Below are 17,036 nucleotides of genomic sequence, written 5' to 3' on the forward strand. Positions count from 1 at the left end.
GGTATTAATGAACATCACAGAAGTATTATACACTACTATAGAATACTAATAGCCATAGGATTACTATAGTTCTTTTTCGTAAGGGATGTAACGTCAGACAAATCTGGCCCACTGCCTAATACGAGTTAAACATCTACTACTATATCACACAGATCTACTCACGCAGTAAGTAGCCTAATCTAATAAGATATGATTAATTTTGCCATTTTGTCCTCCTATCCGGTTCTGCATGTATGTAAGAAAGGCTGTAGAACTTCAATTTATAATTTGTTAGTTTATTGGTGGTACAGAAAACGACACCGCAACCCTTCGGCATGATTGTCCCATGTATTTCAATGAGCGCCAAGGCAATGTTTTCCCCCACGGGCTAAATTCACACCACGTGACGGGGCGTTCCCGGGGGCGTTCCCAGACCAACCGACTGTATCTATGGCAGGACCACATGACAAGTAGGGAATCACATGACTGACAAGAACAAGGAACAAGACACAAAACCCACACCGTGACATATCCCCTCCCCTATGGGTGGCTCCTGACACCCTTAAAACAACACAGGAGCAGCGGAGGCGGAGGGCCAGGCCATGGAACATGGGCTACGCAGGCGACCAGGGCTGCGCAGGCAACCCCTTGGTCAGCCAGGGCGGAGCAGGCTGAGCAGTCAAACAAGCCGGAGCAGGCTGAGGGCGTGGTCAGGATGGTAAAGACCCTTCAGGCGGCCATGGCTGGGACATAGGGCCCACCCCAAAAAAATGTTTGGGTTGAATCCCCGGATTAGGGGCAGACGGGACACGAACAGTCTCTGGCTGGGCGGTCTCGGCGGGACGAGACTCTGGGACGGCAGAAGTGACGTGAAGGGTCTCGGGCATGGCAGAAGTGACCTGAAGCGTCTCAAGCTCGGCAGGGCTGACGGTCGGTGAGCGCAGGCTCGGCAGGGTTGACTTGGAGAGCAGAGCTTATCTGAAGGGCAATGTCAATGTACTGCTCTAACGTCCATTGTGGGGTATTGTCAGGCATAAGGTACTCCAAGAGATCTGTAAGGCCATAACGGAACTTGTCTTTCAAGACATCATCGTCAACATCCACACCATAACAAAGTCCACAAAACTCCTCTACATATTTCCCAATAGGGCGGTCACCTTGGCTGAGACGAAAGAGATGGATTGCTGGGTCCATGTTGTGGTCTAGTATTCTGTAATGAATGGCTGGAGGCAAGCTGGTAAGGACCCAAACGCAAACTTTAATATAACTTAATCAAAACTCAAAACAAAGGCATGGCAAGGCATGAAACAGGAACAGATACAGAAACAACAACAGACAACCTGGACAAGAAACATACAATACTAGACAAAAACACAGGGTAAACAAGAGGGCTTAAATACACTGACTAATTACAAGACAAGGAACACCTGTGAACAATGACCTGACAATTAACAAATGACAAGACACATGGCAGGGCCACATGACAAGTAGAGAATCACATGACTGACAAGAACAAGGAACAAGACACAAAACCCACACCGTGACACTGATACAGTGTTGCCAACTCTCACGCATCTGGCGTGACACGCATTCAGCCTCAATCTCACGGTCTCACGCTCAACAAAGAAATCTCACGCTAAATTAGAAATTCTTCTGTGCTGTATTTTTTGTAATACTAGAAGTAAGTTCAGGCTCTTAACTACTGATTGGACCGCTGCATTTTATCACGCAGAGAAAAATCGCGGAAAAGGATGACACTGACATGACAGACAGAGAAGTTTACTCTTGATATGGAACGCTTTAGCGCGTCAGTTAAAACGGCATGTGATATAGGCCAGTGTTTCCCAACCCTGTTCCTGGCAGCACACCAACACTGCACATAATCTTTGTCTCCCTAATCAAACACACCTGATTCAACTCATCAGCTCATTAACCCATCTGATTATGAGCTGATGAGTTGAATCAGGTGTGTTTGATAAGGGAGACAAAGAATACGCGCAGTGTTGGTGTGCTGCCAGGAACAGGGTTGGGAAACACTGGCCTAGGCAACAACACCCACAGGGCACGAGCAAAATACTATATCTGGTAATCTCCCACTTTATATTAAACGAACTGTCAACACGGGCTTTTGCGATGCATAGAGAGATGCTGTGCTGGCTATGATGACTTTGAACGTGAGTTGAGAGCGTACATTTGCACTACGTGCCTGTCTTTTTAGCAAAAGATACCCTTCACTGGATATCTACAGTGGCGTAGGGCGAGGGCTTGAGGTGCTTGACAGCAGCTTTTGACGCGTTTTAAAATTACTATTGTAATTTTCCTATACAAGAGTTTAAGTAAAATATACTTTTGAAATATTCATTTTCATTTATACAGTACATTTATTGGCTAGGCCTATATGGATTTTACGTAATAGGAATAATTATATAAATCATTATTACATTATTATAATAATCGTTTGGCATCCTAAAACAGAGGATTATATCATAACTAAAAAGATGTTTGATCCCTCTTTAATGTCCAGGTACAGTACAAGTCGAGGCTTTTCCTTTGTTCAATGTCACAGTTCATGGGTTGAAGCCGGTTAAAGCTCTTAATTTTGAGCTCTCAAAGTGCACCAGATTGATGCATTTAACCTTAAAAAGGCATGCCCCCGAACCCCCCTAGAGGGACAGAGGTCTCAACATAGTTTTACAAAATCATATGGGAAAGAACAATAATCTATGAACTTTACTCCCAAAACAAATTCTGTTTAAATCAGTAAAACTCTTAGCCTATGCCAAATTAAAATTGGACAAACTATACATTTGGCCTACAAGACATTGTGACCCATCCCCCCCCCCCTTCCCCCCTTCAAATCTCACTCCAAGCAAAACTCACAAGTTGGCAACCTTGCTGATATCTAAAGCGGGATAATAATCATTTCTGTTATGATTAGACGACAGGTTTTATTCATATCAGATACACATAATGTAAGTATCTTTAAGGTTTACTTTATTCTTCCCCCAGTTCACTTGGCACTTACTTTCATGTTCTTCGGGAGAAGTGGATGAATAGACGTTTGGTAAATCCGTCTTTTTTTTTTTAATTCCAACAAATTGGTTGTGCAATTTTACGGTTCTAAAGAAAGGGGAGGGCACTTCCTCACACCCTTATGTATGTTCATGTGTATAAGAGCAGCAGGACTAGTTGAACTCCAACACCATTGTAGAAGGTGCAACAGAGGAATTCTTGATCACTCTTGCTACAGCCTTCAGTTTTTCCCATACTAGACAAGCACAGTGAAAACTATGGTAATGTAAGACTTTATTTTCAGTTAGGAATAAACCTACTATTATGTGTTGATAGAATTGATAGAATTTAATTCAGTGATGTATATTTGCCAAAAGTCTCTTTTTTTCTTGTCCAAGAAACTTGGAGACATCATTGCATACCGTCGTTATAGCTACACACACTATGCGGTGTGCTCTGGGGAGAATGAGGTTCTCGAATTCACAGGTACAGTGATTCTCTGTAGAAACTTAAAATCATGGTTTTCTATCTTTGACTAGCCTCTGTCTTACTAAAAGTGCTTCAATACTTTTTCAAAAACTTTACAAGAACACTGATACACTAATTCTGCACTTCTGTTAACGTTTATATTTTAGCTACTGCTTTACGCGGTAAAGGATTAAAAACCACAGTTGTAGTTGATATTTGACAGACAACAAGGGTAATCTATCTTTTTTCAGCTACTATAGAGTTTTTAAAAGCATTGTTTTGCATGTGAATCACATGAATACATGTATTCATGGTCCGTATCCGCGACACAATGTGAATATGAAACTAATGTTAGTTATCGAACGTCAACTTGTTATTGAAACTGCAAAGGTGATCAGTATTCTTTTCTTTTATCACCTAAACATTCCTGTCTCAAAGCACTTTCACCCATGTCCTCATGGTAAGACAAAGAGAACCTGTAAATGCACTGCACTGCAATGTATAAAAACTGCATCACGAAGAACTAAACAATAGTAACTTGCAAGATATTTTGAACATGAGTACATATTCTGAAGCGTGTATTGCTGTAACATGCATATGTATATTTTGTTTATTATCCAGACATGGTCAGGTGACTTTTTAGTTGAACTAACTTGTTAGTTATAAATCACATTATATATTTTTTTTACATACAATTACCCAGTTGGGTTTTTACTGGACTAATCTAAGTATGGGGGAAACAGTTTGGCTTTGACAGTTAAATATTTCCTTTAGGTGAAAAAGGACCTAACAGTAAAAAAAATGCCAAGGTGAGGCGAGGTCCGCCCACGGAAGGTGGCATCGTCAATAATTTCTTGGATGGGGAACATACTCCACAATCTGAAGAGAAGATGAGAGCAGCTGTTACAGAGATTTTGAATAACCCACAAAAATACCAACTACTCGAAAACAACTGTGAGCACCTAGCCACATATGTTCGCTATGGGATACGCAACTCAGATCAGGTGCTTACAAACAGATCCTGAATGACCACAATACTGTATATAATAAGGTACACTGCACATGGAGCATCAGCTTCTAATGGCCTTATATTGGTCTTTTCTCTTTTGCAGGCGAATCGGGTTCTCAGAACCGAACCAGAGTTTAACAACGAAATAGCAGGAAACATGGGTGCATCTTTTTCTCAGAGATTGAGTTAATTTCTTCAATCTGCATTCCCCGTCCACTGCACACACATGCTATTTTATTTTTTAGTGGATGTTTTTTATTTTTCAATCATAATAAGATTTGTCTTCATTGTACAAAACTATCTTCAATTTAACAAGAAGTATGTAACTTTTAGAACATGTTTGTATGTGACTGTGAGAGGGATTTTAAAGCAGCCAGTGGGATAATTAAAAATGTACATATTCTAAACTACTGATTGGCTCCTTCCCTAAATGTTGGCTCTGTGCACATCTCAGAATCGGAATTAACAAATTACTTTCCTGTTGCCAAACCTAAATGTATCATTACAGGTTTTTATAATTTTTTTTTTTTTTTTTAAGAGAAGGAATGCAATCCTCCACTTTACCCTAAAGCCAAAAAGTAAATCATTCAAAACCTTTAATAAATTAGATCCCTGTTAATTAAGAATTGATCACTGTTAATTCAGCCTTTAGTTTTCAAATTTAAAACTAAAGTGTTGTTTTTTCCCTATACTATACAAGCACAGTAAAAACAACAGTAATGTCAGACTCTCTTTTTTAGTTTGAAATTAAGCTGCTGTTATGTGTTCATCCCACGTGGAGGTGTATGAAAGTACAGGCTGGAATTGGATTTCATTCAGTGCAGTATATTTGCAAAATGTAGTTTTTTCTAGGCCATCAGGTTTGGAAACCTCATCGTCTAGTTGTAGTGCTAAATTCAATAGGCTAGTCTAGGAATAGTTAAGTTATATAGGCTAGTCTAGGAGGAGTGTTAATCGGGATGTGTGAAATTAACTTGATGACGCATTGATTTTGAGTGTAGAAGTTTAACCCTTGTGCATCAATAAAAAAAAATACACATAGGTAAAAAGAGGACAAAAATGTCCATGTCAAAAAACTGTCATAAAAATGTGATGCTTTGGAGCACAGACTTTAGTTTGGTATCATTTTAAAGAAGACCCTTAGCACATTATTGCTGAAGTAAAAAAATAATAATAAGTTAATCAAAAAAAAAAGTTATATAGGTATAAGTTTATGAAAATTATTTATAAAAAATATTTTGCATAAAATATATATTTTAAAAATCAGGTTGAACTCAAAACTGCAATAAAATCAAAGCCATAAATCTAAATAGGTTGTGTTCCAAATTTGAGGATGATATCTCAAAAAATGAGCTTTGGGTAACAGTTTGTTTGGGAGTAGTAACATATTTTCCCCATTGGGTCCCAGCAAAACCGCACTGGAGCTCACAGTGATTGGATTTAAATTTGCAGTTTTTCTCTCTCAGTATTACACACACACACATGCGCGCACACACACACACACACACACACACACACACACATATTTTTTTATAACACGCATACTAACCACACTCTGACATCCATACCAACACACCCACACAAATATTGTTGCATAATTTATCCAGTTGGCTCTATAGTATGCCGAACCAGAAAACAGGAATAAAGCGATGTTTGTTTTATAGGCCAAACTTAAAAAAATGATGCCATCTGATAAAAAATAGTAAAAAATAAAATGTTGAAGCCTTGCCATCAGAATGAAAGCCTCTTAACAAAGATTGCATAATTTTATAGTTAACTGAACCAGGGATTAAAAATTGCAGTTTTAATGGGTTTCAATGGGGACATTTTTGTCCAAATGGTGCTGAGAGGGAGTATTTTTTGTACCTAATGCAAAAAAAAGTTTTTTTTTAAGAAAATGACGGTGAAATAGTAAAATTCCAATAAAAATACACACCTGTGCCAAGTTTTTTGCAGTTAGCTTTAACACAGGCAAAGTGATCAAAAAAACAAAACTGAAAAGGACAAAAATGTCCACAAGGATGCACAAGGGATAAATGAGAAATGCATGAGTAAAAATAAACTCAGTCATAATCTTGGTTGCAAAGCGACAATGGAGATTAATTTAATATGATAGAGGACATTAGGAATCCCTTTTCTCCAAACACGGCATAAACAGGACACGCAATACAGCACATAATTTCCAGTGTTTTCCCTAGGATTTAGACAAAACACTAATTTAATTTCTTAAATTCCAAAGACACACAGACATCCCAAGTCTCCTAGAAGTTCCGGGAGTCTCCCGCATATTGATAGCGTCTCCCTGAATTCCGCAAATTAAAATCTCCCGGAATCTAGAGCGAGATAGAACATATGAAACAAAATGAATTCTTGCAGGTTAGGATGTCTGGACACAAAAGCGTCTCAAGTTGCGACTATAACCCCCTTGTTCCCTGAGGAGGGAAGGAAGGAGACACTGTGTCGTTGAAAACGACTCTTTGGGGACGCTCCCTTAGCGTGCGCTTCTGAAGAATGAATGAAACTAATCCAATCCTGATTGGTGTTGCGTCATGACAGATTTGCAGACCGATTAAGAGTAAAGAACGATGCTGTGACTTCTATTACTTATTCATTTTGATCTTTTTGAATGCAAAAACCAATCGAACGTCATAGGTTGACCTCAGATAACAATATAATAAAATTTAAAAAGCCAGTTCATGATCCTTTTAAATATGTTTTAATAAAGAATTTCAACAAGGGAAAAAACAAATGGAGGATCTTTGCACTGACTTTCAAAAATTTCAGTCAGAAGTGAACAAATAAATCGACATGCAGATAACTGACCAACCAAAAGAGGCATCCCTAACTATACCTCCAACCGACAGTTGTTTTTCCTCACCACCCAGCTCAGAAGCAGCCGCCATCACATCTTCCCCTACCACGACAGCTTAAAGTGATCATCTTCGACTAACTGTAACCCCTCACACCCGGGTCATACTCGCCCCGCTCCGAGCGGGCCTCGAACCCGGGTCTCCGGCGTGAGAGTTGGGCGCTCTAACAAGGAGGCTAAAGACTGCAGCCTCTAGCGTCTGTCGCTAGAGCGCCTATTGAGATCGGGGAGTGAGGTTTACTCGCACAGCAACTACCAGCTGGCCTCCGTTACATAACATTTCCCACATTTGGAAATACATCCGATGACTCAGAACCTTTGAGTTATTTGACTCGATGTCAAGACTTTATGGCATTGCGTGTCTTATTATTCGAAATAATTGAATATATTGATCAAATTTAGGAATTTAAAATGAGAGATGAAGCATACATTTAATAATATTGGGGGAGGGGATGCCCTTTAAAGGTGCAGATATTACAATATGGTGATTTAAATATCAAAACTGATGAGAATATTGTTTCAGAATAAATAAATAAATCCGGACAAGCAACTTTTTTACTCGGACAAGTGAATGGCAGATTTACTTAGCGTATGAAAAGGCTTAATGTCGAGCCCTCCCTATATAACAATGTTATCATGATACACATACACCGGTAGGTAGTGGCCCACCTTACCTGGTGACCACATCGTGGTCCACCAATTTATAGTTTACCCACCTCTTTTTTACCATTACACCTCTGTACGTGACCATACAACAATGTCCACTAACTCTCATTAGAGTATTAGTAGACTGTACACTAGTATTAGAATAGTAAGTATTAGTTGTGATTGACGATCAGTTAAACTTCACAGAGCACATTTCCTGCAGATCTGCCTTATACAACATTAGGAGGATCAGGCCCTTCCTATCAGAGCGACACAATTCTTGTTCTCTCCAGACTGGACTATTGTAATGCTCTCTTGACTCTTCCAGAATCACTATCAAACCTCTGCAACTGATCCAAACACTAATAATACTATCATTACAATCAACATCGAGAGAATGAGTCAGTGTTTCAATATGATCATCATATTTTAGGTGTAATATATGCAGGGGTGCACATAACTTTATCAGTGAGTTACTCAGGTGAGTACCAGAAGATGGTCTTTGGTACTCACACATGTAGCGTGGTCTTAAAGTCCCTGTAAAGTCAAAATTAAGTATGTGTTCTGAGTTTGTCACACCACAGAAAAATGTGTTATTAGCCACCCAGCCAAATTTGAATGATAAAAAAAGCCGGCAAGTACATAAAATAAGCTATCGAAATCATGAAAAAATGAGCAGTTATCTCTGTTCTCAAACGCTGGGGGCGTGTCCGCTGGCTGTGCTGAAACCACGCCCACTAGCGGGAAAGCTGTCAACGGTGATATTAGCTGATACTGCTCTCGGGACGGGAGGATGAACACTGAGGCGGGAGATCGTCGTTTCGGCCCCGTTCACCAGTAACAGCGGATCATCAGTGAGTCCCAGTTGTCTCTGAGGAAAGTTTATAAAACGATCCCGTGAAAAACGATCACTACAGAGGCGGGTGTTGGCGGTGATCCTCAGCTCTTCATCAAGGTTGGCTCTCTATAAACCTCTTCTTGATGTGATCGTTTTCAGGGGAATTTAAATGAAGATACCGATCTGTTTTGTACATGATCGCATCCACGTAGTAGCCTATATTTCTGTGTCGAAAACTGTAGGCTCAGCTGTAGTTGTACTGACAGTCACTCGCGATTGAGCGGTGAATGCGAATGTGCTCGGGGAGTGTTATTGTGTGTAAGGGGAGAGATCAGACTCTGTGCGTCATCAAATAGGGGCGTGTCCAGCAGCTCATGGGCTCCAGTGCGTCACGGAGCCCTGTTTTAGCCCCGCCCAAACAATCCGTAAAATTGCAATTGTGAAAAACTGTTTAACTGCACATTTCAGTACTTCACAGTTCACAGTCTTTGTAATATGTTTTAGCAATACATATGTAACATTTATAATGTGTTTAGAACTTTTTTGTAGAATTGCCTTTACAGGGACTTTAAGTGCAGTCTTCCTCACTGTCCTCTTCAGTGTCCTCTGCTTCAGCTTCCTGCATGGTAGATGAAGATGCTGCAGATGCACCTCCCTGTCCTTGGTTGAGCCTCCGATTAGCTGTCTCCATCCACAGGTCAACAGCTTGCTTTGGATCAAATGTCTCTGTGGTCTGCTTTGACAGGTGTATTTGCATCAGGGCTGTGAGACGAGCATGTGACAGACGAGATCTGTACTTGGTTTTAATTATGTTGAGATGTGAGAATCCCCTCTCACAAGCTTCACTGCTTAAGGGTAGCGTAAGAGACAGCTTAACCACCTTGTTGATGTTGGAGTAAGCATCTGGGTTACTTGTATTTACTATTTGGACCAAGTCATACACAAAAGAGGCTCCCAGGCGTTTTCCTGCCTGCTTTAAGCGCATCCATTCTGTCACAGTGGTGTCTTTGTCAAGTTGCAATGTGGCCTCATATTTCCTGAGAATGCTGCAAACTGTCGCGTTTCCAAAACTGAGGCCATGTTGAAGGATCAAATACAAAAAAATGATCACATGACTTGAACTCTTCAATTAACCCCCTGAGTAAGTTTGTCTTATCTCTGTCAGCATCAGCATTAGAAACAGTGTGTGCCCTGTGGCCTTCACTATCAAGCAGAAGTGTGAACTGTCCAATGGCCACCATGAGTTCATCCATACATTCTCCAATGGTCAGCTTTTCCTTCTGAAACCTAATGGATGTGGTCTTCAAAATGTTACCAATGTCAAGCATGTTTGACAGAAAGCACTGAAAACGCTCTGAGCAGATATGCTGTAAGTCACTGTTATCACTGTGACTCATATCATATGCCAGCAGCTCTATCACCCTGTAGCCCAAGACTGGTTGCCCACTGAAGCTAAGCAGGGCTGAGCCTGGTTAGTACCTGGATGGGAGACCTTCTGAGAAAGCCAGGTTGCTGCTGGTAGAGGTGTTCGTGAGGCCAGCAGGGGGCGCTCACCCTGTGGTCTGTGTGGGTCCTAACGCCCCAGTATAGTAATGGGGACACTATACTGTCAAAGAGCACCGTCCTTCGGATGAGACGTTAAACCGAGGTCCTGACTCTCTGTGGTCATTAAAAATCCCAGGATGTCTTTGGAAAGAGTAGGGGTTTAACCCCGGCATCCTGGACAAATTTGCCCAGTGGCCTCTGTCCATCATGGCCTCCTAATCATCCCCATATATATACCGATTGGCTTCATCACTGTCTCCTCTCCACCAGTAAGCTGGTGTGTGGTGAGCGTTCTGGCGCAATATGGCTGCCGTCGCATCATCCAGGTGGAGCTGCACACTGGTGGTGGTTGAGGAGATTCCCCCCTCTATGTGAAGCGCTTTGAGTGTCCAGAAAAGCGCTATATAAATGTAACGAATTATTATTATTATTATTATCACTCTTAGCCAGTTGCATTTTAATGGCTGGCAATAGTCTTGATATTTTTAACAGCGTTTCATGCCTCCATGCAGACCATCTGATATTATGAAACTTACCCAGCTTCACAAAAGATATCCCATTTTCTTCACACAGCTTCTTCAGTTCAGCAGTTTTTTTTTGCTCCACCTTTTTATAAATAAAACTGCAGCAGCTTGACCACAGAGCGATTAAATGTCTCACAGTAAGGAACGTTGCGATCAGCTGATTTTGTGCAGTTCTCCAGTGTGTGTCTCCGACCGCAGCAAGTTGCCGGAGTTTTGGCACAACGCCGTTGTACATACCGACGTTGACAGCAGCCCCGTCTGTGCACACAGCCACCAACTTTGTTGTCCAGTCATCCAAGCCTGTGTCCTGGAAAAGTCTCACAAGTCCGTCTGTTATGACCTGCGCAGTTCGGTCAGCACCCGATTCAATCAGTCCAATAAAATCTGAGGTAAACTCTCCGGTGCTGGACACAGAAACAATGTAAACGATTTCCTGCTCAGTTTTTGTGATGTCCTCAGATCCATCAAAAAGCAGCCCTCAAAATTCAGCAGACTGCAACTTGGCTCGTAACTCCCGCTGATGGCACTGGCGATGCTTTGCATGATGCGCGAGCCGCCTTCACGTGAATGATATGCACCTCCGACATTTACTCCTAGCCGCTTCAGTAAAGGAATATCCTCAGAATAGGAAGACATATAGGACGTGCAGAAAAATATTAAACAGAGCTTGTCGCTGTTCTTCATTCAGCTTGTCCCGCCATCTGGCAAGTGGGCGACTGGATATTTCTTCTCGGCTAGCTTGTTTATTAGCAATAGCTTGCGCCACATTCGTGTGCTCCTTGCTCTTTTCATGTTTGTCAAATAAGGGATGGTTGAAATTCTTTGAGCCTTTATAAAACGCACCTGTTTTGTCTGCTAGATATGGATTGAGCGGCAAATCTTGGACCACATTTCAGTGCGCTCGTCGTTAGCTTCAAGCCACGGCGCATCTTTGAGCCACTTTTCCGAAAAAAGTCTTTTTTTCGGCTCTGGCTCCAGTTGGCGTTTCTTTGAAGGTGGCGAAACGCCAAAAAAGCTGCTTAACGTCTGTTGTTTTTTGGACATCTCTGACAGTAGTTAGTTGACAAGCAACATGTCGTGTGTAAAGTTAGATGAGAAGATTAAGTACACAAAAACGCGGAGTAACACAAATCGCATTACGCATTCCTAATTATTGTTGCGCATGCGTACCTGCGTACCAGTTATGTGCACCCGTGAATATATGATCCTGTCAATCAAACTGAACACACTGCAGTCAGTCACTTTTCCTGTCAGGACGAGATGCTTTCCATTGAGCCACAGAAACTTTTACATTCTTACACAATTACTGTCACAACGGCTGATTCTTGATTTTTGATCATGTTTTTATACATTATTTGTATTATATTTTTATACATTAAAGCTCACCTTTAAGCTCACCAAGCTCATCATACTTCTGTAAATGTAAATGTGGAGCAGAAGTGAAAGTGTTCCAGTCCAGATGATGTGACCAATCAGAGAGTGAGACTGAAAGCCCATTTGCATTGTCAGGGTTGGAGTGATTGTGATCTCTCAGAATAGAGCAGCTCTGTCTCCAGAGACCATGTTCAAACCCCAAGAGCTTTATTTGACATTTACTGCCACATCAACCTTCTGAAAAGCTCCTGCATCTTCATCTGTTAGTTGAATGATGTTGTCAGACACAAAGTGAACTTGTTGAGAAGCTTTATTGAATGTTGCAGCAAACACACACACACACACACACACACACTGTTTGAGTATTGAGTTGTAAAGCACTCCAGCTGCAGCACTAGACTCATGTGAATCCTGCCTGACACAGGACACTCAGATACGGCTCATCTTCAGGAGAGAAACATCAGCACTCAGAGCTCTTGTGGAACGAGACCTCATGAGGAGCTCCATCATGTGTTACTCTGCAGACGTACAGCTCTCCCTCTTCCCAGCGTGCTTTGCTGAGGGTCAGGACGCTACTGCGGCTGTAGCGGCCGTCCTGCTGGCTCTCTGCGCTGGTCAGAACCCCCTCGGTGACCTCTGACCCGTCCAGTGTCCAGCTCACCAGCGCCCCCTGTGGAGAGTAAGAGCTGAGCAGGCAGAGCAGTGCGGCTGAGTCTCCAGAGATCTGCAGAGAAGAGGGCGGCAGCAGAGACACTGAGGGCTTCACTGTGGGACCAGCTGCAGGAGACACACACACACACCGCATCAATCAAACTAAACATTGCAATACACAGACTGCTTTAATTCAGTTTAATTGGATATCCCAAAATAAAGTTAGTTTGTATTCAAGTGAGATATTCAACCAATAAAAAACTCAATTTAAAAGTTTGACTCAAGCTCACATAAAAAGAAATGTATATAACTTATAAGAACTAGAAAACAACGTCTGTGTTTGTATTATAAAGCACTGAATTATAAGCACAACATGAGCAAAAGAGATTCAGTATCATTGACTGAACTACAGAAAGGAGCAACATTTACATTCTGATGTCAAATCTCTTTTTACATGTATGATTTCTACAATAAAAGATGAACTAAATATGAACTCAGTGTAGAAATAAATGAAGGAGAAACAAACCTGTAATAAACTGAAGAAACTCATAGTGAGACACAGTATAGAGATATGCTTAGAATTTGTATTGATTTTTTAAAAGGAATAATGCTATTCTGATAATAATTATCATTATCATAGTTTTATATTAAATAATTATACAAAAATATCAGTAACACTTGCCTTTATACATATTGCATTACAAATGTATTTTTAATGCATTATTTATATATTGTTTTACTCATTATAATGCATGTATGATCTCATCAATAATTGTAACCACAGTTTTAACAAGTTTAACAAGGAATTTTACAGTTTTTCTCGATTGTTTACACACAAATTCTGGTACTTGAGACACAATGACCACAACATGTAACTCATTCACCAACCCCCTGAACCAATTCTGCTGAACTACAAGCACAATTCCTGCTTTACACTCAAATTTCAGTTCTAAAACACACTTTTTTCAAAACACTACACACAAATTCTCTGCATTTGGCACAATTTTCATGCAGAAAATCTCTTGTTTTCATGAGGAACACACTGCCATTCAAATATTCACACTGACTCGTCACATGGGCAAACACCCATCACACAGTTTTACAATTAGCGATCAGAGCTTTAGCATAAAATATCAAAACCAAAGAGAGGATGCATAGATATTTTTTTATTTCTTTTTTTACTGTAACAGCATAAAAAATTCTGTTGTTTTGTATGTAGACCACTGTATGTGCAACTTTGTGTTGGTTGCGGTGTACAAAATGTGGGATCTATCTCCCATTGATTTTGTGGGAAAAAATTAAATATATTTGTTAACGTGTATTTGTTTGTTCTGGGTATAAAAAACAATATTCTCAAATATTTTACAACACTTATGTATGTAATGTCTGTAGTAAGTGTAACACTGAACAAAAAAGGCCTAAGTCATTATGATGAATGGAGAAGAAGTGTTTTCCATTGATCATAGTGTTTTACATTGAGCACATCAGTGTTCAACTGGTTCTTATAAATGTCTATTCATATGATGGTTTGTGTGTGTCATTTGAAAACAAAATACCATTTTGAGAAGAAATAACATTGTTTTGAATGTAAAGTTTCATTTTGCAGGAGAATTGAAGGGTTTTGCCCATTGTGTGAGTGTTTTTAGATTTGTGTGTAGAGTTCTGAGAATATGAGGCATTCTTTCAGAAAATGTGTGTAAACAATCGAGAAAAACTGTAAGTATTATAATACATTTTAACTTTGGTTACAATTATTTACAAAAATATATACTGCATTATAACATACATTATGAAAACCTGTATAAGGCATTATACATAAAGTACACTAATAATCTATACTCAATATGTAATAATCATTATTATTAATAAATGTTGTTCTTGTTTCAACTGTAAAACACTTTCTGAAATCTAAATTATATTTTTATTAGGTGATTAAATGGACAGACTTACCGATCACCGGTTTAGTTCCTCCACCGAATGTCCACCACAGTGATCCAATCTAATGAAACACTCGTACAAAAACCTCTATTCCACTCGAGTGAACACACACTCCAGCAGAGAGAGAGAAACAACACTTCAACACACTGATATTAGAAGATCCTCAGCTCTTCTCAACACTCACTCATTCAGATTTGACTAAATGCTTTCTGATATAACACTGTTTAAAGAAATATATGTGATGATTTGTGACCTCTGAGGTGACCTTTGACCTCTTTGATCATGTGGAGTTTGTCATAATGATGCTTCTGTTCTTCATATGCAGATCAATCATCATGATTGACAGAAAAACCTGCAGCTTCACACTTCAATCTTCAGTGAGAATCTGTTCAAATAATGACTTTATTGAATATTAGAGCCAAAGTCAATAGAAAGTGTGACAATGAAGATCTAAAAGTTGTGTTTTGCATGTTTTCATATTCAAGGTGTGTTATAAAAGTATCTGGACTGGTTCTGAATCTCATGAAACGTGAACAAGCTCTAATATGTGTCCATCTTTAACAGCCTGTTTCTTCTCCATCTGATGATTTCAGACACACATGAGGCTTCATGATAGATGGAGTGACACCATGAACTCTGATTAGAGATTCACAATCAGTCCTGATACTTTCTGAACACACTCATGATTCATGATCTTACTTTAGTGATGGCGCTTCATCTAGTGGAAGTGTAGCAGTGATGATGGTCACATGACTGAATATGGACACAGAGATGGACGTTCATCTGCACATCCTCAGTGTCTCAGGAGTCACAATAAACACACTAAATAAAGTCATGATTGTGTAACTCTAGTGTATATGAGTGTGTTGTCAGCACAAGCTGTTGTAAATCCTGCCCACTTCTTTGCATTGTCAGCACATGCTTCAGTGCTCTGAGAGTGTTTATAGTGCTGTGAGTTTAACACTTCATGACTGAGAGCAGAACACACACACACTCTTCATCATCACACAAGACTCAACTACAACTATGAACAACATCGGCATCTTCATCTGGACCATTGCACTGTTTGCTCAAGGTTTGTGTAAAACAGGTTTTACAACAGTTATTAGTTCTCTTAAAATGTCAAATAAATATGAATCATTTTTGTGTGTTTTCTTCCAGAGTGTAGAGGACAGTATACTGTAACTCAGAGTCCAACAATATCAGCAGTTCAACCAGGAGAACAAGTCAGAATAAACTGTAAAACCAGCAGTAATGTGTATGGTAATAATTTCTTACACTGGTACTCACAGAAACCTGGAGAAGCTCCTAAACTCCTCATATATTATGCAACAACCCGTTTTACTGGAACTCCATCTAGATTCAGTGGCAGTGGATCTGACAGTGATTTTACTCTGAGCATCAGTGGAGTCCAGACTGAAGATACAGGAGATTATTACTGTCAGAGTTATCACAGTGGCGGTGTGTTCACACAGTGATAAAGAGTCGTACAAAAACCTCTGTCAGTCAGACGTCACAGTGACTGCACTGATACAGCTGAGAGAAACTGCAGCTGCTGATGGAGGATCACACACTACACAATATCAAACCTTTCACACACTTTATTCATTTATTAGGATGTACTCAGTAAACATATAATCTAATATCTCTCACTAAACTGGATTTAAATGTGTATAACATGTGAGTGGAGCTTGTTCTTGTAAAACCGTCTCAGGTTACGTATGTAACCCTGGTTCCCTGAGAGCAAACGAGAGCTGCGTTGTCAAACGCGATGGGAACGCCCTGTGTGATTGCGTCGTGAAGCGTCTGTACAATCAGTCCAATGAGAGAGTAGGACGTCAGGTGACGTCATTGACCAGGAAACTATAAAGCACCCTTGAGATCAGACCGCGACAGCTTCTGTGAAAGGCCTGAAGCAAGTCGATCAGGGCATGCAGGAAGTATGGCAGGCGAACGCAGCTCTCGTTCCCTCTCGAACCAGGGTTACATATGTAACCTGAGACGTTCCCTTTCAAGGGAACTTCGAGCTGCGATGGGAACCCCATACCCACTACGCCATGCTGAGAAATGCCCGTTCTGTGTTAAGTCCTTGCGTACACTAAGAAGCAAGCAACCTAGCCCCAGGAGTGGAGAGACCAAGGTCATAAAATCTGACAAATGTATGTGGAGAGGACATCCTGCCGC

At 40.4% G+C, this 17,036-nt stretch overlaps 1 protein-coding gene and 1 gene segment (V, D, J or C); both read left to right on the plus strand.

Annotated features, from left to right (window-relative positions):
* The first annotated feature begins 2,141 nt into the window (after positions 1 to 2,141).
* On the plus strand, positions 2,142 to 4,658 carry LOC148971564 (phospholipase A and acyltransferase 2-like). Its single transcript, XM_089121617.1, has 4 exons — positions 2,142 to 2,153; positions 3,390 to 3,477; positions 4,234 to 4,463; positions 4,572 to 4,658. The coding sequence occupies exons 1-4, from the start codon at positions 2,142 to 2,144 to the stop codon at positions 4,656 to 4,658; spliced, it is 417 nt and encodes a 138-aa protein (XP_088977743.1).
* Positions 4,659 to 15,860: 11,202 nt separating this feature from the next.
* LOC120468082 (immunoglobulin kappa variable 3-15-like) lies at positions 15,861 to 16,554 on the plus strand. The segment is given in 2 exon segments: positions 15,861 to 15,927; positions 16,014 to 16,554. Coding segments are annotated over 2 exon segments (366 nt in total).
* Positions 16,555 to 17,036: the final 482 nt, after the last annotated feature.

Source organism: Pimephales promelas, chromosome 16 (assembly GCF_988280905.1).
Source record: "Pimephales promelas chromosome 16, fPimPro1.hap1.1, whole genome shotgun sequence".
Lineage (NCBI taxonomy): Eukaryota > Metazoa > Chordata > Actinopteri > Cypriniformes > Leuciscidae > Pimephales > Pimephales promelas.

Coding starts and splice junctions, on each gene's coding strand:
- LOC148971564 (XM_089121617.1), top strand. Junction 3,478..4,233: donor TGAGGTTCTCGAATTCACAG/GTACAGTGATTC, acceptor TATTTCCTTTAG/GTGAAAAAGGACCTAACAGT. Junction 4,464..4,571: donor GGATACGCAACTCAGATCAG/GTGCTTACAAAC, acceptor TCTCTTTTGCAG/GCGAATCGGGTTCTCAGAAC.